Genomic DNA, 21,875 nt, shown 5'->3' on the forward strand with positions numbered 1-21,875 from the left:
TTATCATGGGTTTAAAATTTAAGTGCTATGACTGACAAATTTCATATGGTATACTAATAGTGAGCTTGTTTCAACACAATATTGGAAACCAAATTTTTTAGAAGATATTTAATAACTTAATTTAGAGACTCCTGAAAATCCTCACTTTCCTCCTCCTCTGTCCACTCAAAACAGGGCAACCTAAAACAAAGGTTGAAAGCAGAAACTACATTAATCCAGATTTAGAAAAGAGATACTTAAAGTTTAAATAGAGAAGATCTTTATTACTGCATTAGTATAGTAATAAAGGTACATTGGGAGACACTATTGATTTTCCACCTTTCACAGCCCTCAAATCCAGGTTCCATAAAGCTCAGCAACCAGGCAGAAACTGAGGGCCTCTACTGAAATGGTAGACAGTCTACAGAGGAAGTAAAAGTGTTTCCTCAACGAGAAATTAAGTATTTACTCTTTTCCAAATAAACTAATTAAAACCAGACTTACTGCAATTAGGCAATGTTTCCACATCACTCTACAATTAAAACACCCATTGTAAGGAAGCTTGGAAGGAATTCTGTATTTCAGTTGCTCAAGAACATTTGTCAAAATAAGATTGTGATCTTCTCTTTGAGTAGGCGTCACCATCACTCATTTGCAGTAAGCGCTTAAGGAAATTCCTCTAGCTACAGAAGTTTCTCTTTTACAGGAGGAATGAGACTCCATGCAGAGGATTTTTGTATTGTTATTATTATTACTATTATTATTTAAATACTTTATAGACATTACTTTCACTCTAGTAGCACATAGCAAAATTGATAATATGACAAATTAAAAAACCCTGCACATATGAAAATATTGTCTATGTTAAAGTTTTCAGTCTTAGAGAAATACACCTCATTAGAGTAGATGCCTCTGGAGATGCACTTACTTTAGCATATTAAAAGTAAATTTCATTTTATCTTTTCCCCTACCTAACTGAGCTTAATTCACTTTCGCACCCAAAATTATGACTCTTCTCGAAAACCTTTTTACCTGCTTATTTAATCCTAGACTTGATTTAGTCAGATTTTTCTTGGATAGGAAATCTCGTACTAGAGTAATGCCTCCAGAAAAACAAAAAATAAACAAAAAACCTGAACAGGAAGGCCTGTTACAATTGCTTCCAGAGTAAAAAGAGGAAAATGGTTGGTTAAGCAGTTGCTGGAGGGGCCAAAAACAGAGTTATGTTCTATGGCAGGTTGAGGCAAGTGAACACAGTAGCTGGTGACCCCACGGCAAGTAAAAAAGGAAGACTCTACTCTCTGTAGAGGGACTATAACTCAACTGCAAAGGAAGAGACCTGACAGCTCCTGAGGCACACAACTCAGCTCTAGCACTCTGTATGCCTACTGCAGACAGAGCAGTCCACACCACACCACACACTTTACTTACCCACTACTGTGAACCAAAATGAAGAGGGAAATGCAGCAGGTAGAAGAAACAGTAGATAGGAAATAAGTAATGCTATTGCAATCTTTGGGTGATCAGTAAATTCTAATACCACTATGCTGATATTACAGTACATATGTAATGTCACACCCAACACTAGCCAGAAGTCCACACACTGCTATTTGTGACATTTGATGAGAACAAGCGAAGGACAAAGGCTACAAACAGTGACTTGAAAGGCAAGAGTTTAGTTCTTGCTTTTGTCAGACTTGGTGACTACATCTTCTATAAAGTTTTTTCACAAGTCACTGCACCTCAATTTATTGTCTTCCTTGTCTACAACCACTTCATGAAAAATAACAGCAAATATATACTAGGATGTACTTATACTGCAAGAAACACCTGCAAAGAAGGAATCTGTTTCTTCCAAAAGTATTTCTAATAGGGACTCTAACACACCTGGTCTATTCCAACTGTTATCTTTAACAAGTTGTCTAAAGGAAGATATAAAACTCAGGGGGGTTAAAACCAAGTTGAAGTGAGAAGAAGAGAAAACAAAGAGAACTGACAGTGAGTACTCATTTAGTACAAACATATTGTGATGTGAGAGTACGGAAAGAAGATCAATGAGAGAAATCTGAGTAATAAACAAAAGAAACTAGATTTCCTGATTCATTTGTGTGAGTTTGACCTTCTTAATATCTGGCAAGAATATGTCCCAAACGGCAGCATTCAAAGGCATCCATATGATCAGTCTGTTCAGCAAGAAGAGAGATAAAAGCACAATTTCATTTTGGAAAAGAAGCCATGGGATACAGTCACATAACAGGATGAAAGGCTTTTCATTCAAACAGATGAGGAAAATATTCAACAGCGGCTGAAAATTTGCAGTCATAAAAGATTAGCTTAAGGGAGAAATTCAATTTAACTGATACATGCAAACATACAAGGAAAAAATAACACATTTTAAAAAAGAGCCCAGACTGTCACATTTACAGATCTACAACCTCTTGTCTTTGGGGAGACAGGTGTGGATATCTTTCTTTTTCAGCTGTCTGTTTATTTGCATGAGTACATTGGTAAGCAACAATTCAAAAGTTCAAAACTGCTATCTCACATAAACACACATACCCTTCCTCCACTGCCATGCAATTGGAAAAATCAACTTACTTTTTCCTTGGTCCTCAATTCATTAAATATCTGCTGAATTTCCAACTTCCAGTCATCTTGCATGGAGTGGAAAGACTCTTGAGGCATTTCAGTCATAACTGCCCCTTCAATGGCAGTAAGCTGTTCAAGAATTAAGGCAAACGACGGTCGGATATGAGGGTCCTGCTCCCAGCATTCTAGAATTTATCAAAATCCCGTCAGTGTGTAATAGGACATAAAACTTGTTGAAGAACTAAGTGAATTTTAAGTTACTTGCAACTGCATTTCAACTTCTAATTTGTTTTCTTTAACTGCAAGACATCCCCAGTTCTGTCTCAATTTACAGAGGTGACATCTACCTACCTGTATTCAGAGGATTGTTTCTGTATTAATAGTATTTTTTTCTATTTTTAGCAATGTAGCAATTTTCTAAATTGCTAATGAGTGAATAATAATTCAAGAGTTTAATTTCTAATGAATGCCAATAATTAAATGAATTAGCAAAACTAGCAATATTGTACAGCAAAAATAAATAAATAGATAGAAAACTTCACTAAACACAAGGAAATAGCCATTAGCAGGCAATGTTTATTTCTCTCTAAAATATTTCAGAAACATTTCTGACACTCATGAAGAAACAATGAAAGAAAAAATGCATCTGCAATTCTTCCCCTTGGGATTTTAACTTTATCTTGTATTAGTCCAAGGTAGCATCCCATAATTTATGAAAATTTATGCAATTTCAGAGAAGAAAAAAATCTGTGAAATCAGAGCACAAACTGTACTGTTGCTACTGAAAAACTTCTATGCAACACTGTAACACTGTATGGCTCCCTCAGAAACACCCAATTCTCTCTAATACCAGATTGCTGTGTAAAGAAAAAGAAAATACTTGGTACACAGCACACTATCAAATGAGGTACTTATTTGGCAACCCATGATTATTTCATGCCCCCAAAACATAACTATTTAAAAACAGAGGAAGAAACAACGTGGATACCTTTCATTAGTTTTGCAAATGGTTCAGGGCAGGTGGATGGAATGGGCAAAGTAAGCTTATTGACAGCTACTCCATAAGCCACAGCGAGGCCATCAATGCCACGGTAAGGAACTTCTCCTGTAAGCAGTTCCCACAGCAACACTCCGTAACTACAAAAGGTAATTTTTTAACCAGTTATGTTCTGAGAAAGAAACAACAAGAAAGCAAGAAAACACAAACAAGTATCTGTCCAACCATGTACTTAAATTCATGAGGATTTCCTAGTCAAAGGTGAATTCCTTTAAGTCAGCTCTACTTTTGTCATTGTGCACCTTTCCAGTTATAGTGATTAAGCAAGCTGGGTGCAGCTTTAAGACTGGCTCACACTCTTATTCAAAATGTAAGCCTGAAGCCACTTCTATAGAAATGCTAGTTTCACATAAATCTAACTTACAATAGCAAGTCTGAATGATAGGAAAACAAGCAACCTTCTCCCCACAACAAAAAAGAAATCCTAAATAAAAAGAAATCCTCAGCAGAGCATTCAGGCCATTTCATTTTCCAAATATTTCACAGTAATTTACCTAGATGGACATATTTTTTCTTTTTAAAATAATGATAATAAAAATTACAGAAAACTCCCATCTTTATCTGGAAGTTTGAATTTCTAATCCCATTGTGTGTATACGAAGGCCAGGGAACTTATCACTTCCCACTGAAGATGCAACAAGATTGAGAAATTATTTCATGCACACACATGGAATTTCTCCATGCTAGAAAAAATCCCATCCACAAAATCCAAACAAAACAACATTGTTTTCAGCAAAAGGTGGTGGCATGAAGAGATCTTTTCTCAGTGTCAGGTACAGAAATCAAGAATCATGGGAATTCCTATTACAGTGACAATAACCATAAGAACTTCTGCAATGCTTTCCACTCAAAGAAGAGCCGGGTGTTGCTATTACCTTCTTTGGGTCTGTATGCCCAATGTTCAGCTTGCTCAAATTACTTAAGCCCCTACAAAGGGCAGGGACAGCACACTGGCTGCTGTGGCTCTAGAGCTCCTATTCTACCACCACTGAAATGGACAGCTTTCACAGTCATTTTTGTGGAAGTGGAAATTACTCCTTTCAGAATGTTAGCCTAAAGTGGACTTTATGACTGGATTTGGTTTTTGTTCCTCCCTTAATTGCCCATGCCCGTTCCATTTCTCTTCCTACCAAGGAACCACTACCTGTAAAACAAAGGACAACCTATTGCTGCTTTTGAATAGTAAAATGAGCAGGCAAAGGAAAAAACAATACAAACTACGGCTCTTGCCCCTTCTCTCCAAGTGTGCAAAGAAACCACCTGCAAGTTTTGCAGGTCTAGACTGAACTCTCCAACACGAGAAGAAAAGCATTCTGCACTGGGAAGTAAGGGCTATACACTCCTTAGGACTAGAAATGACACCTCAAGGGGAGGTGTCAGATGCTACAGGGAGAAGAACACACACCAGTTAAAGTTTTCTATCACTGCCTGCTTAATGAGAAGCCAGTCAGCATTATACAACACCTTACAACATCACTTTAATAAATAATAAAACAGAAAACTACACAATATCAGCACAAATATCAGCAGTACTTTGTTATCTGTGGTCTATTTGTCTGAGAATTTTTGCACCTCATAAAATCTTAAAACTAATGAATTTACAGTGCTAACACTTCATCAAAAGCTGAAGAAAACAGTCTGCACCTGCAGCCAGAAGAAAAAGGAATTTTAAAAGTCTTGAGCTTCTTAATAATTCCCTCCCAATTTTTCTGGTCTAATTTCTGCATTTGCTTGTATATTCAAAGAAGGTTAAAAAAATGAATTTCAGTTTGTTTTAAAACAGTCGTATTCTGACAATAATGCAACACTTCCTGTGGTACATACACATTTTATACCTGATGGTGGAATTCTCCTGAACTACAGCTCATTTGTGTCTTTGGAGAAAGCATTAAAAAAAAATCTGTCAGCAAGTACTGACTGTTCTAAATTCAAGTAATTCCCTTATTCAGACTATTCCATACGTATTTCAGCATGAACTCTGAAGACAAGCAAAACATTAAATTTAACTAAAAAGAAGTCACCCTTTATAAAAAGTTTGTCACACTATTAGCTTTAGTTACATATGCAATTCAAGCCTTTAATCTTAAAGAGCTCTCAATAGTGCCAAGAAGGTGGTTGCAAAGTTTTAAACAGGCCAACACGGTAACAGCCTTTTAATGAAAAGGCGGCCTTAATGTCAAGTACCAAGAGCCAGCACTATGGGGGAAAAACTGCAAGGAAGAAGCCTAAAGACATTATGGTCTTGATACACTGGAGTTTTTAACTACTTCAGCATAGCAGTTTTTAACTACTACTAGGGAGGTACTAATCTGCCATTATCTAGGAAAACAACTACTTGTTAACTCTTTCAGCTACACAAGTAGCTACTTAGTGTATTAAATTTCAGCAGCTCACATACAATTGTCTTATACACACAGCCTGAGCTTCTAAGAAACAGCTTTTTTAAAAAGAGCAAAAGCCACGTCCCTTTCCATCACCAGCAAAAGGCAAAGCCACAACCATGTAATTGAAATACATATTTTTAAACCACAAAAATGAATACACCTCCAAAAATATGTTAAGTATTTTCATTATTAAAATTATTTTTCCTTCAATCAAATGTGATTTAAGCCTTACTATATCTCACTCCAGTGAAAACTTGCTGATTTTACATATTTTAGGAGGTGAAAATCTGAAGGTAAGGTTCTTGAAGATTATTTTACTCTACAATCCATGCTCTAGAGCAGAGGTTTCTAAGCACTCCCACATGAATCACTTCAAATTTATACAAATGTTCCAGGCAAAAGCAACTGCTAATTCTGCTGTACAGTAGATGCTTCCTGGCTTTGCCAAGGGCTTGTAGAACCAGGACACACGTTACTCTAAAGACGACTGCTGAAGCACACCATCAGCACTTGGAAATCTGTGGGCATATTTGCACTTTCAGGCTCCACACAAAACCTGACACACCACTCAGAAATGTGTGATGATTCATGGAAGGGTAGGATTGGAAGAGTAGAATTCTTGTTTGGGAATTTGGAAGCATGTGCCAGAGTAAAATAAATACAGTAGTTGAAGCTCTGGTCTGGAAAGCAAAAGGATACACGTGCAGAGCCTGGAAAGCACTAGTTTTGCTACCTAGGATGACACCTGAGAACATACAGCCTGGAAGGCTCTGCTTGAAAATACTCCCACAACATTTCTGAGCACTGGCAGATTCTGGAAGACAAGCTGGAAGTGTGAGTTGCCTCAACTTGAGCAGCCTCAATTGCTCTTTTTTTTCCCTAATAAGAGTTCGGCAGATTTCATTCAGAGCCTCAGCACACAGTATGTGTAACTGAGGTTTAGAAATTTGCTGAAACACACTGTTCTTGTCTTACAGAGACCCATATACTTAAATTGGTAACCTGAAAGCTTTTTAAAACAAAAACCACTCCCGTAACCAGGATATTCTTTATTTGCTTTTCTTTTAAAGAAAGAGTAAAGATAAGCAACAGAATAGATCAAGGTGCAGTGAGCAGAAAATGTTTAGAAGCTAAGAAGGTCTAAACTATACTGCAAAACACAGCCTTTCTACTTAAAAACCTCTCCTGTTAGACTTCCATCATTGAACTAAATACTTACATTTTTACAAGAGAGGCGTGCAGAAGAGAAGGCGAAGAAGAGAAATACTGTAGGTTCCAAAAATGTAAACTAATGTTGCAGCAGAATATAAAATAATTGCACCAAAGCATACCCCCTCAGATACCTAAAATCACAGCAACAAGACTGGACAGGACCTGTAATTAAGCATGGAATACAGCTGATTAGGGAAACGCCTACACCCAACCTCCATCCCGCAAAAGAAAAAAAAAAATTAAGAAAAAAGTAAGAAAGAATGGAAAAAAAAAAAGTATGAGGCCAAAGATGCTTCCCAACTGGGCATCAACTGAGACTAATGCAAATATAATTGTTCCACAGACAAGACAAATGAAAGTCACAAAACAGCAGTGCAGATACAGAATCATCACGAGAATACCGAAAGTATTACTTCATGCTGTAGAATATCATGCATTTAAGCAAAATAGGACCCTATTTAAGAATTATACAATCCAGAACACGCATAAAGCAGCAGAAGAAACTAGATTACAGTCCTCCCCTCCTTCCCCAGATAGCTATCTTGGACCCTTCAGAGCAAACATATAAAAAAGAAAGGAAATGCAGACTTTTCAAGGTGGGGCACAGCAGCTTTTAGAGCCTATTGTGCAATCACAGCTCTTCTGCACTCACAAACCATAACTAAAGTTTAAATTACCTTTCTACACTACATGTATCCCATACTACACCACTCAAAAACAGCATCAGTAGTGAGAGCCACATTATTTCTATTATCCACAATAACATCTTAAACGAGAAATTCACAAATTTAACACACAGCATTTCCCATGTTTAAAATTAGAGAGCAAGTTAAAACAAATTTGTGCTGAATACACTCTCCTTAATCCAGCTACTGGAAGCAAAATCTCTGTAAGTGTAGAAGCTTCAACCTAGTATTAACTTTTACACGCAACTACATTCCAGATTCCTAAAAACAGCATTAATTCAAGTTAACACCTGGCAAAGTTCTGGTTTGCACCTTATTATTTATCAGTCATATAAGGCAATAATTGGTTGGTCTCATTTTTAAGCAGATTGAGAATTTTCAGACATCTAATATAAAATAAACCTACCAAAATGAGATCAATCATACATTAATGTATCAAGAGCATACCGTTACTTATATTAAGACTCCAGAGAAACACTTGGGTATATTCACCAACAAATATTTTAACAGCTTCTCTTCATGAGGGCTTGTTTTAAAAAAAAAAAATTTCTTTGTTTTCCCTCTTCCTCCCCCAGTTTGTAAGCAGTGGATAATAAAAGGTATAACAACGGAAGCAGATACTTTAAAATGTGTTTGTTTCTTAGAAGAGCTAAACTAGCCATATGTTGAGGCAATAACCTAGCAAACCACAAAAAAAAAATCTGTCAAAACCCTCAACACAGTTCCACTGAACATGGTCTTCAGCAGGAAAACTTCTTACCTCCAAATGTCACTTCCTTTAGAAAACATGGAGGACTTGATAACTTCTGGAGCCATCCATGCATAAGTTCCTGCTGCACTCATTTTGGTTGTTCTGTGCCACTCTCTAGCCAGACCGAAGTCTGTAATCTTCAGAGTTTTATTACAAATGTCATCATGCTCCATCTTCTCTAGCAATAAAACTGTAAAAGATTGAGTTTGTAAATTAATGCAGTGGCAATAAAAAAATACATTTCTGTTATTAATTTCACATACAACTTGTATTGCACAGATAATTGTATACTTTTAGTGTTGAGAAAATATTATTGCAATTTTTGCAATAGAATTTTTGCATGAGAATGGTTTTTGATAATCTTAAGCTATTCCAAGCTATAGAACCAAGAAATACCTACAGTGTCATGAGCTTTTCATGCAACTGTAGGAGCATATATTAAATTAGCACAAGAAATACACTGGAGATGGAAAGTAAATCAGATCATTTAAGAAAGACCAGAATCCTAATATCCCAGATGATGACAGTCTGTCAGAAAATTATCCACTTTGCAGTACGATTCTGAAATAATAAAACCAGCAGCAGTAGTAAACCAAAACCAAATATTAAGAATTCTTAGAGAAGATGGATAAAACAAACCAGCATTATGTCACAGTATAAAATGCATTCTTAACAGTGCACTCCATCCCGGCCCCTACTCAACTCTGAAAGCCTGTAACAACTGAAGAGGAGAAGGACACAAGCAGGGTACTCCAAACAACAAAACCACAGCTACAAGGAATGGTTAACAGACAAGAAGTCTTTTCCTAGCATTCCCCTAGGAAAAGAAACATTTACAAACAAAAATCTATATAACAATGCCTTGTTAATGAAGAAAACTAGAGGTAATAATTGTTCAAAGTTTCTCACTACAAGAAATGGACACCACTGGGTAACACTAGCAGATGAGAATCAAACACGTGTCAGTTGTTCACACAACACATAGGTGAACTTTGCAACAAGATTCTGAACTTTGGAATTCTTGGCATGGTATGTGAATATTATAATTTAACATAGTTTTAAAAATTATCTCCACAAATTCACAGAAGTCAACTTGATATAGGGAATTTATATCAAAAAAGTTAGCTTATTTTCATGAAATCCCTGGGCCACAAATCAGAACAAAGTTCGGAAACTATATGCCAGGGAAATTAGTTTGCCTTAGGAGTCCCCAGCTGGCAACAGGCCACTGGACTTGGATCCAGTCCCTTTTATATTATACACACCACACCTTCATGAATAAAGAGTAAGTTATCCTTTCTTTGCTGTTGCATCCTACAGTGTCTGACTGGTTCATGAAACAACATTATTGGCAGAGTTGTAGCACCTCTTCAGGAAACAGTGTTACAAGAAGAGAACTGGGTAATTGGGTTAGAACTCACAAAGATGGAGACAACGGATAGAAAGGAATCATTTTAACACACCATAATTGAAATTCCACGTTCAGTTCCTCTGTCACTGTTTGAGAGAACAACTGTCAGTTTTAACTTTCTATTAAAATCATCTCCTGGGATAAAGACCAAAAATTAAATTACATGTAAGAAGCATAAATGTGTGGTTTCTACCTGTATGTAGAGCGAAACAGTACAGGAAACCAATTAACAAAAAAGCAGAGGAAGACCTACCCTTCCTTACAGAAGAAAAACAGATGACCTCGCACTTGCAGCTGAAAGAAATAATTCTTACCGGTAGAGATTAACTCTTACAAATATTTCAAAAATTACATCAAATCCAGATAAAAGGAAAAGAACCCACATTCCATTTTCAGTAAGCTTCTTAACAGAGCAAAAGAAATGAAGGCCAAAATGGTAGAGACAAACCAAGAGTTCACCAATGAGAACCACCAGAACAGGTTGAATTCATGCAAGTTTTTATACTTTTATACTTGAATCAAAGACCTATTGTTTGCTGTTCCATTTCAAACATGTTCAGCAGAATTCCTGACATTCCTTGTCAGTCAATGTGACCGAAACCAAAAACAGTCAGTCTTGCAAAAGGTAACAACTGGCATGTGACCAAGTTTCATCCTACAAAGGGACAACATTTCTTAGCAGTTCAAACTTCCCTTTCCGGCTGGTAGCCAGGCAAACAATACCACACACACATTGCTTAGCAGCTGGGCAGTAAAAATGCTCAGCATAGCTGAGTAGCACTCTGTAAGAGCTTACCTTGGAGTAGCCTAGCAACCTTTACTATAGCATCCTTCTGCCTCTTCCACAGCTTCCTGGCCCTTGCTGGCTGCTAACCTGGGAGAAGCTATTTTATGATCACCAGTTTGCCCTGGTAATTCAGCATCCTTCTTGTTTCCTTTTCCAAACCTTTGTCTTTTCTGGCTCCAATATACGTGCAATGTTAAGTTGGGCAAGAGCCAGTTTAACACTTTTGGGTTTACTTCAATATTTTTCAGCCTGTTTATTTTCCACGATGAATGAAGTTCATACTTACATTCTAGCTTTGCTCCTGGCAAGCACAGCCCAAAATATTTATATGTGCAAAGACTATTTGAAAACAAAACCCACCAACACCCTCAGATTAGATTAGGTATGCAGAAATGCAGGAAAATCCTATGTGCTTACTTATTTACATGTAAGTAGGACAGAGGATAAGGATATTTATCTAACACCTTATTCATTTTTACATAAACAAAACCAGATACTATGTTTCTGAATGATTCAAAATCAAAGGAGATTAAGTTTGGTCCAAATGCAAAACTCTACCATGGATCCCCACCCAAACATTCCGGCCAGAAATAAAAAAAATGACCAAGTAATCTAAGAGTGCATATGATTTCTACCAGCAACACAATTTTCAACTAAATTCTGAGTTATTACATCTCTCTTGTGACACTACCTTTCAGCAATGAGATCGAGGGGAAAGGAAATTTATTAACATCACAGAGCAAAGGCTTGGGTGACATATAATAGGCACTCCTTGAATATATGAGACAGCACATGCTCAGAAACATTTACAGCAGGGTAACAAAGATATGTTATTTTCAATAATTCCTGAAATATAAATCGACAAGTTAAAGACAAAAGCCAGGTAAGTCAGAGAGAAAAATAAAATGCTATGCAGTAAACTGGTATTAAAAGTGGTAGATAAGATACTTAGAATCATAAAGGTTGGAAAAAATGTCCAAGATCACCAAGTCCCAACCTTTGACCAAACAGCACCATATCAACTAAACCATAGCATTAAGGACCACATCCATTCATTTCTGGAACATTTGCATAGATGGTGACTCCACCACCTCCCTGGGCAGCACAGTCAGAAGGTAGTGCCCACTCTAAGAAAGAGCAGACCATCATACTAAAAAAATATGCAAGTTTGCATAAGATCAATTGTAACATCTATAGCTATAAGGAAGAGATGAAGGAAGAAGAAATGCCTGGCTGTTCCAGCTAACAGAAAACTAGCAAGCTACATGTAGCTGTGCAAGTAGTTAATTCAATTCCAAAAGTCACTAAAGAAGGCTTAGCTCAGTAGAAACAGGGAGGTATCAATAGAATTTTACAAAGCATAATAGCTCATATGAAATACTGAATGACTAAATCTGCACATGCCTGACCAACAACAGGAACTGAAGCAGATATAGAAAACAGTATAGTTAGCATCTAGTAATGTCTTTTAGATATAGATAAAATTAGAAGAGCTTGTCCTTTTTGCTAGGCTAAACAAAGGTTTAGAGAAGTTATGAGAACAGAAGTTCCCTGTACCTAACAACAGAATGCAGACCTACAGCACTGGTGCTCTTAACACCAGAGAAAATATTTTCCTAGGTGCTCTGACTGGTCCATCTTACAGGTACACTTTCTGATTAAACTCAGTTCTAGATGTGGAGTTACCAGGGTAGGGAATTTTATTGCCTCTTTTCTCCTATCCCCGTTTCGGACCTCCTCTGCAGTGTAAAGCAGAGTTCACTCCTCAAAAAAGTTGCAAGATCCAACACACATTCCTGTTAAACCTAATGGTCCCTGAAATAGTACTGCCATTAATCTTTCTTGCCTTCTGTACTATCATTGTTACAACTGAAATATTTTTCTAGTGATCTTACCGCACAATGCAAGTATTTCATGGTGTAACAGTATGCAGGTAAGACGTTTTGCACTTTCAGAAACCAAAATCTAACACTTTGCCATGGAGCCAGCCAGTACTTCCCATGTCTGTCCCAAGTCTCTAATCAGAACAGACCAAGCAACAATTCTTTGCCACACCACTATTGTTTCCATACAAGGTGTTCTTAGTCAAGAAAAGCATAAAAATTCTGCTTGAAAAGGAGGCATGGGTCCCAGGAAAATCCCCCCTCAAATGTTCCCAGTTGCCACTCTTTTTCCTGCATCATTCTCATTCCATCAGTCTCATCTCTAAACTCTCCACATAAGCAGTAAAACTCTATTTGAGGTGAGCAAAAGCTGAGATATACATAAAGTAGCAGACCAAGTCTAGCCAGAATTGAACAAGTACTGCATTATCTGTTCTTTTGAGCTTCGGTTGAAATTTTACTGGGGAAAAGAAAAAAATAAGCAAGAGCCTACATACAGACTCATAAGCCAGAAATAATAGCACAGAGCACATTTAGACAAACCAGATTCGGGGGATGCACATCTACCAAACTCATGTACAGAATGACACCCCCAGTGCTACTTTCAAGACTAAGCTAAGAACCAGAAGTATTAATTTAAATTGCAAGCACTTTGTTTAAATCATAATTCTAAATAAAAAGCTTACATTCCTGCCTGAGCTTCTCTCCTTTTATTTGTCAAAATTCATATAATTTAAAAAACAGTATTTACAGAAAGTCTGAGGGAGGCCTGGACAGACCTTTTGGGCAGGACATCTAGGAAACCTATACCTAGACCTAAGCTCTTAAACGCTACCCTTTTAATGCAGGTTAGTTCCTACGGTGTTAGTTTTCTTTTTGTTTCTAAGTACATACAAGATTGTATTTCTCCAACCTTATCTAGCCGAAGTTCCCATTTAAGACAACACTTGAGTTTTTGGGTTTTTTTTAAATCCAAAGACTTCATATAGTTAAAGTCAGTTTTACTGCATGAACAATGCATTCCAGTGTTTTCAGGTGACTTTTTTCAGTTACCATACATATAAAATAGTTAAGGAAAAAAGGTACTCTGAGAGAAGCCAAGGCAAAGCATGGAACACCTTTTCAATAGTTTAAATGTACTGAATTCAAACTACCTTCTAATACTTAACAAAGAATCATCCTGAAATACTGAAGTCCATTCTACCCCTCCTATCATCTTTGCACTTTCTATTGTACCCCCTTTATATTACCTATTTTGTTAGTACTAAAAATAAAACATTAAGCAACCTGATTTTCCCAAGTTAGTCAATTGCTACCAACCATTTCTTGCTACTTTATCTGCAGTTTGCTAAAGAGATGACTATAATGGGTTTTGCAAATATAAGCTATTTAATACCACAGCTATTTAAGTTACTATGATTATAGGTAAGAATCCTACATATCCACCACATTTACCACCACTGATAAAGTCATTCTGAGAGAACACTATAAAGGAAAAAAAGCTGTTATGCTGTACAACTCTACTTGCAAATAGAGATTGTCCAGACAATGCTGATACTGTCTCTGTTCCCCCTGCACCCAGTCAGTTCCCTCTCCAACTGTTTGCAAGCAAATCTGGTTCCTATTAGTTCATTAAATCAACATGCAACAAAACCAGTAGGGTGACCCTGCATCTTTATCTGGGGACTAACAGGCAGAAAAAAACCTTATTAAATGTTGCATATTCAATTAATGAAACACAATACCTTGTCCATATTAAGAGACCCACCTCCATCATTTGGAACTGTTATTTGTCTCCAATTGTAATTGGAAATTAAAATTTCAACATTGCTTACAGAAGCCATATCTAGGTTTTAAACTGTAGATTTTCACCGTGGTGAAAAAAATTAGGTGTGCAAACCACAAATTAAATATTTCAGTGAAAACATTAACTGATCAGAAACTCTTCTGTTTATAAAAAAGATGACACTTTTGCCCATGCAGCACCACTCCTTAAATACCTTCCTTTTCTCCCATGGGCTCACAGGATGGGTTCTGCTATCTCTGTAGCTAGTATCTGTCAGATTGTGATTGTCTCACTGGATTAAGTTCAGAGGTCACCATCAGCAAGGGAATTTTATTCTTTAAAAGCTGATTACATATGCAAGAGACTTGTTTATTCTATGGATACTGTACTGCTCCTCTATTATCTATGTCTCTTTACAGCAGGCATATAACCAGTTCTTAATTTTCACACTTAACTGAAAGGAGAAGGTTGTTCTTGAATGCATTTCTCTAAAAATGTCCAGCTTAAAAAAACCCAAAACAACCAACAACCCAAAAAATGTACCTCAAAGGAGCCAACATATGCTTAAAAAAAAAAAAAAAAATCCTGAACAAAGCGTTCCCAGTTGGAAAGCCAAAACAAGACAAGACTTGACACAAAAAGTCCTTGACATCATGAATTGACAAATACACATCAACCTCATAAGAAAAACACAGCCCACAGTAGGATATGTGGCAAAAGAAAAGCACCAAAGAATGAGAATGACTAGGAGTCACCTGCCTTCTGGAGAAAATGGAGGGAGAAGAAAAGAGAGGAAAAGGGACAAGAGATTTCAAGAGGTCCAACACACCTTGCATCACCAGTTTTTGCTTCCCCTCCACTTCTTTAATAACTATCATTAAAGCAACTTTGGACAAATGGAAGCTTGAGAGAAAGAAGCAGTTTTAACAAGTTATTGGCACAGACTACAGATACTGCAAGTTACTTTACTGCATGCCATTTGTGCTTCAATTGCTCTTCAGATAGGTCTGTAATGCAAAACAGAAATTTCTATTGTGCTGTAAGAGGAAGTACTAGAGGTAACAAGCATTTATAATTAGACATTCAAATAATCATAATTGAAACACTAGATCAGCAGTAAATTCTGAAAAATGTAGGATTTGGATACTTCATCAGCAAAAAGTCAAAAGCAGACTGGACACCAAACATTCTCAAGTTCTCTTTAATAAAATATTAAACCTAACTCTCCTATTTAAAAACTAAATTTAAGGAAAAACAACCTCATTAAAGCAATTCCTCCATAATTTCACAATTACATGGAAATCAGTCAATACTGAAACTTAGCTTTAAAACTCAAAACACTCAGTTGTGTTCTATCTACCAGAAGCTTCCTCACTTATTTCAAACAGCAATTACTTTCTTCGCTTGCTATTTTTAAAAGGCAAATCTGAAGACAAAAAACCCCAAAAATAGAAACAAAAAAAACCAGTGACCAAAACGGAGGCAGACGAGAAGGATAACAGTTAGGTGGTGAATTCCTGACTAAGATAATGTTCTAGTTTCAAACACAGCAGAATAAAGTGGCTGTGAATCCATTCCTTAAAGTACACCACCTTTGTTATGGAAGTGATTTTTTTAAGGAACTTAATCTTAGTCTTAAAAAAAAACAAAATATAAGGCAAACTAAAGCTATTACGTTCAAACTGTATAAAAAAGTCTTCGTCAATATATAATATATCAGGTACAGTTTCCTCCAGGAGAAACTTGGAGAAAACACTAATTTCCCGCCTAACCCAAATTTAAGACCTGGCCATTCCCTAAATGAACATATGTCATACAACATACAAAATTTAACAGGCAATGCAGATGAACTTTATAATCTCACAAATGTCACCCAGGGGCAAGAGCTGACAGATGTTACTTTCCTTCAGAACTAACAATTTAAGTTATCTATCATTAATCAAATCACCTTTTCAATATTTCATTTTGAAGCTATGAATATTTCATTCAAATTTGGCTTGGATTTATAGTTATTTTTTTGAAGTCAGTAGAACATGACTCGATGCAGTTTGATATTTCAAGCTAATCAGAAAAATACACAGCTTCTGAGTACACGGAAGTATTTACATAGTTGGCATACTTTTCCTGATCATAACACATTACACTCCGCAGTTACGAACTTCCTTGTTGCTTTATTTTTTGCGACTTATCTCAAGGTGCATTTGATGTGTTGAAATTAGAATATTTAATACAAAAAAGAGTCACATCAAAATAAAATAAAGTTTAATAGAAATACATAGATACATACTTAAAAAATTAAAAAGGCATTCTACTTTTAAAGGTGACTTAGTAGCAAAGCTGAAGAAACGAGGTGTAGTCTGATATCACAACCAAGACAGTAAGAGCCTGCTGCCACTGAAATACTTAGCTTAACCTCCTCTTCATTTATAGCACCTCACCCTCTACAGCTTTTTCCCCCCAGACTAAGTCTAGCAGCTGGGTAATCTTGGGAGATTCAACCAGCCAGATAGCTCAGCAGAAAATGAAGCCTGCAAATAAATCAGCTTAGAGTAATTTCCTGCTGAATCTCTCCAAAGTTTTAACCTGGCCTACTGACCACACAGGCAGAGACTGAGATGTGTAGATTCTGCTGACAGGTGGGAGCGGGGAGAAGCTGCCTGGAGGTGGGTGGGGAAGCCTCCTCATGCAGCCTGAGAAAGCCATGTGGCACCTGTTGCAACAAGTGGGAAATCAAGCAACAGAAACAGGTCAACCCTTTTACATCCAGTTTTAGTCAGAGATTTAAAGATAGGATCCAGCTTTGCTATGTTTTTTACCATTATAAAATCACCTTTGACAAAATCTACTATTGGAAAAAACCCATTAAATAAACCAAAAAACAAAAAAAACCCTCCTGGATCCTTTTGAAGATGCCAACTGCTATGACTACAAATTCTGGTTATAGATACTTAGTCAGGTTTAGTCATTGAGTTCTGTTAGAATCTCATCAGTTAACATGAAGCCCTGTTAACACAATTTCTATGAGAAATCTTAATAGGTTACACTTTATAAAGAATTTTTAGGTTGTTCGTTTCTTTTATAAAGAGTATTTGAAAGCGTCTTGCTGTTTTGATGAAAAATAAAAAAGCCAAACAACCTGTTACCTACCAAAGCAGAAAAAAAAACCCAGACAATTTTTGACTCCACTTTTTCTTTTTAATACATTTAAATGCATTTTCAAGAACAGCAAAGTGAAAACGCTTTGAAATGACAACTCTGCAAACTTGACAGTGCTGTCCTGTCCTTCTCTTGAGGAGAGAAAATGAAGGGAAAGCTGATTGTTTGCCTCAGTAGTGTAACATTAAACAGTGAGTTAAAAAGTACAATATTTTTTCTTTCTACGTAATACAAGAGGAAATAAAAGCAATTAACTTCAGGAAGAACAGTGGCATCTAATCCTAATAGAAAAGAAAATCACAAAACTTCCTGAACATTTAGAACTAAAATATAACCAGTTCCAAGGGTTAACTTGTCCCATAATGAACCACAGCAATGAAGCATTTACTCCTACATTTCTGAAAGGGAGGGCTGACTTATCAGCTCTGAGTTAATAGTACACCTGCCAAAACAGAGATTTTAGTCACTATGAAGAGAACAAAGAATGATTATGTAGCCAGCATTGGCATGTCTAGGACTGATTTAACTGGAGCTATGACCCCCACCCCACACAAAAAAGGTTAAAGCTGGCAGGAAGCTCCAAGAAGGAAGAATACTTCTCTGGTGACATTATACAAATAAGTAATATTTCCAATTTACCATATTTAATCCATGAATTTAACATGCTGTAAGAGGTTTAAAATTTAAACATCCACTTATTTTCAGTGACTGGATTGAGGTAGGCTCTTAGTAAGATGGTCAAGCAAGGTAAAAGTGATGAAATGTAGTTTAAAGCTGTCAATCCAGGAATGTGAGTTACACCAGTTGTTATTTTTGTACTGTTATTTTGTACTGTAAATATAGACAACCAAGTAATCTGGTATTTATCTGTTTGTATCTAAGTACAATCTGTATTTATGTTTACTTCAATGTCCTAATTCTGCTTCTAATAAAGAAAACAATCCCAAAGCCCAAAAGAAAAGAAAAATATCTGCATTTTTAGAAGGGTTATTACTGAAAGTCATTGAAACAAATTTCAATGCCTTAAATTTTAACAAATATTCAGAATTAAATTTCAAGGTCAGAAATTACCCTGTGCTGCAACCACTCCTTGCAAATGTTTATCATACAAGGTCAGCCTGTTTCAGAACTTGAAACACTGAAGCAAGTTTAGAAGCTCACACTCAGTAATAAGAAAACTTACGGGTTACAAACAAAAAGCCATTCTCTTCTAAGGTCAAAGAAACCACAAAACAGCATTCAACATCCAAATACAGTTCAGTGATGTGTTACTTCTCTATTCTTTTGAGGTTGCAGAACATTTTTGTGGAACTTTTAATATTTGCTAAGTGGGTCCAAAGACATGCCCTGTCCCTGCAGCTCCAATGGGGATTGGGGAATAATCTGTGACTGAAAACTCAGTTATAGCTCAATTCCTTCTAATGCTTGGATAACGCCACCAACATCTAAATTTCAACCACAGTTTGCAGTTTGTTTATTTAAGTACAATATCTCATTTAAGAAGTGTTATGGTCAGCAGTTAAAATTATTTTTCACTGTTTAGGGGAATGAACAAAATTGTATAAGTATTTTAACAACTAATGGGAGGTGTTTAAATGTCCGTTTTTCTATTGGCCTTTGCTGAAATAGGTTGCTTGCTCAGTACAATTTTCAGAGGCAAACAGGCATATTAGCCTATCTTTAGGGTATCAGCTTTAAAAAAAAATAAAAACGAGCCAAATACTGCTTGAAGTCTTCTTTAAGACACAAATACTAAAAGCACTGTAATCCAAAGTCCTACACTTCAATTTATAATGCTACCCCAAAACACAATTCTTTATCATCAAAAACAGTGAGCAAACACAACACACAGACTAGAACGTGACTCCCACATTCTCTGTGAAGAGGTCACCAGAAACCCTGGTGCAAATTAAAGTCCTGAAGAAACCTGCTAGGAATGAATGTAACAAAAAGCAGCAAAAAACTCTCCAACCAACCAACCAAAAAAACAAACAAACAAACAAAAAAAAACCAAAACAAAAAAACAAACAAAAAACAAACAAACAAAAAAACAAAAAAAAACCCAAAAAACCAAAAACAAAACAAACAAAAACAAAACAAAAAAAAAGCAAAAACCAAAAAACCCCCCAAACCAACAACAACAACAAAAAAACACCACCAAAAAACCAAACCAAACCAGTCTTCCAAAAGTTGTAAACCAGATCACTTGGTGTTTTACAATGACAGAACAAAGACAAAGAGAAGAAAGATGTGAAAAAACAAGTTAGATTCAGAGGAAGATCAAAGTAATATTTATTATTCTGGACTAAATAATCCAACCTGTTAGAGATGCAGAAGAATAAGAAACAACTCTCTACAGCTGTCAGATGGACATAGTTGGGAAAACATTAACATTAAAGTCTGAGTTAAAAATGAGTTATAAATAGGGGTATTAAAAGTCCATGAGCTTTTAATTAATCAAATTGCATACAGCTAGTGTTTCAGCCTAGAGTCTTGTTTTCAGCATTAAGCACTACATGTAAATATACTTCAGCCTTGTTAAGTTTGAGGGACTTTGTTCTAAATTAGTGAGCAATTTTTTGCACCTGTTAATGTCCAGACTTGACACACAGAAAAACATCAAACAGAAGCAAATTTAGAATATGGTAATTGAGGTGAAATAAATGGCTACTGCAGTTAAGTCTTCATCTACAAATAAAACAACTGCTGGATATTATTCCTCCTCTGAAAGCTTAGACAGTACAAATACTGTGTTACAGAGCAGCAGTTCACAAAATTTCATTTGACGGATATTGTATTAAAATCATAATGTTTCTGAATATTATTTTTAAATGCTAAAACACACCCTTTAGCTGGAAGTTAGGTCTCTACAACATTTTAACACTACAGTTATTTCTATGGTGGATTGAGACAATTGCAGCAACCATTTACTTAAAATTGCTCTCTCTTGAATTCCAGTATCTTTCTGAACACAAATTATACAACATATTTATACGTGACAGGCATATATATCAAGTGAATATTAAAACAGGTGTGACACATAGCATTGCCTTTGATGAACTGGAAAAAGATAATACTCTAGCTCAAGGCTGCTAAGCATTTGATGCTCCCACAGAATCCAGCTAACCTTCAGGGATAGAATCCCTATCTACATAGTCTGAGCACACATGAAATAATGAAAAAAAAATTACTGGGAGCAATGTTTCATGAAACACAGAACTCTCTCATGTGATATAAGGACATTCAAAAGAAAAACTTACTGGAATTCAATGGCATGCTAACTTTAAGTAGATCACAACCTTCAAAACAGGTGTTGTTTCCCAAATTAATAAAATTTTGCAACCTTACTGATATTTGCATAAAGGTGGTTTGATTTTCTGTGTTTTTTTAAAAGAATACTTAGCCAACAAGTGCAATAAAAACCACTGCTCCTTCCTGTATATACACTTCCAGATGCTTCAGGATGTATGACCAGTTCTTGGTGTTGCAATGCAGCAGCATTATTTTTATAGCAAAGCACAAGGCAAGGCTACCGCCCCTCAGAGATGGGATAGGAACCTGGCACACCTGGCATAATTTCTAACTTTATGTGATTTTTAAGTAAATTAAGAACAATGTAAAGCATTTAAGTACCATGACTTCCTATATGAAGACAGAATGGAAAACTACATCATACAGATTTTAAAATGCTAAATAACTTCTGGCCCACTATTCTACCTGACTGATATTTATCAAAGTGATACCACATTCTCAAAGATGTGGTTCCTATGGGTTTTATGAAAATTGGTTGCCTTCCAGAGGCAGAGGAGCTTCAGTTAGTTCTGCCAGGAAAAACATCCACTCCCCTCCAGACCTCAGAGACACCAGCCACCAGCAGCTTAGCAGCTAGCCAGGCAGTACAATCAGTGTCAAACCAATTACAGCATATGCAGCATGCTACAGGAGGTGCCCAAGTCACCCAGTATTGGGCATAGGCACCTTGGGACAGCCAGGCTTAGCCCACCAGGGACACTGGAGACGTGGAAGCCAGTATGAGACTGTAAGTCCCACAAATGGGAGTGCCAAGAGGAGGAGACTGAGATGCAGAATACATCACATTTTTTAGTTTTGTTACACAACAGTAGGTGAGCAGTAACTGGCACAGTGCTATTGACAGAAAAACCTCTGTTTCACTGCCATCAGTGGGCATCTTCG

The 21,875-nt window shown here is 36.5% G+C and overlaps 1 protein-coding gene across 1 annotated transcript in view; it reads right to left on the reverse strand.

Annotated features, from left to right (window-relative positions):
* The window catches only part of MAP3K21 (mitogen-activated protein kinase kinase kinase 21), a 41,226-nt gene that overhangs the window by 14,013 nt on the left and 5,338 nt on the right, over positions 1-21,875 (reverse strand). The window contains exons 2-4 of the mRNA XM_041485504.1: positions 8,668-8,848; positions 3,557-3,705; positions 2,578-2,753 (exon numbers count right to left, since the gene is read on the reverse strand). Of these exons, the coding sequence (XP_041341438.1) occupies positions 2,578-2,753; positions 3,557-3,705; positions 8,668-8,848 (506 nt within the window). The remainder of the gene's footprint in view (positions 1-2,577; positions 2,754-3,556; positions 3,706-8,667; positions 8,849-21,875) is intronic.

This window comes from Pyrgilauda ruficollis, unplaced genomic scaffold, assembly GCF_017590135.1.
Source record: "Pyrgilauda ruficollis isolate IOZ18807 unplaced genomic scaffold, ASM1759013v1 scaffold70, whole genome shotgun sequence".
Lineage (NCBI taxonomy): Eukaryota > Metazoa > Chordata > Aves > Passeriformes > Passeridae > Pyrgilauda > Pyrgilauda ruficollis.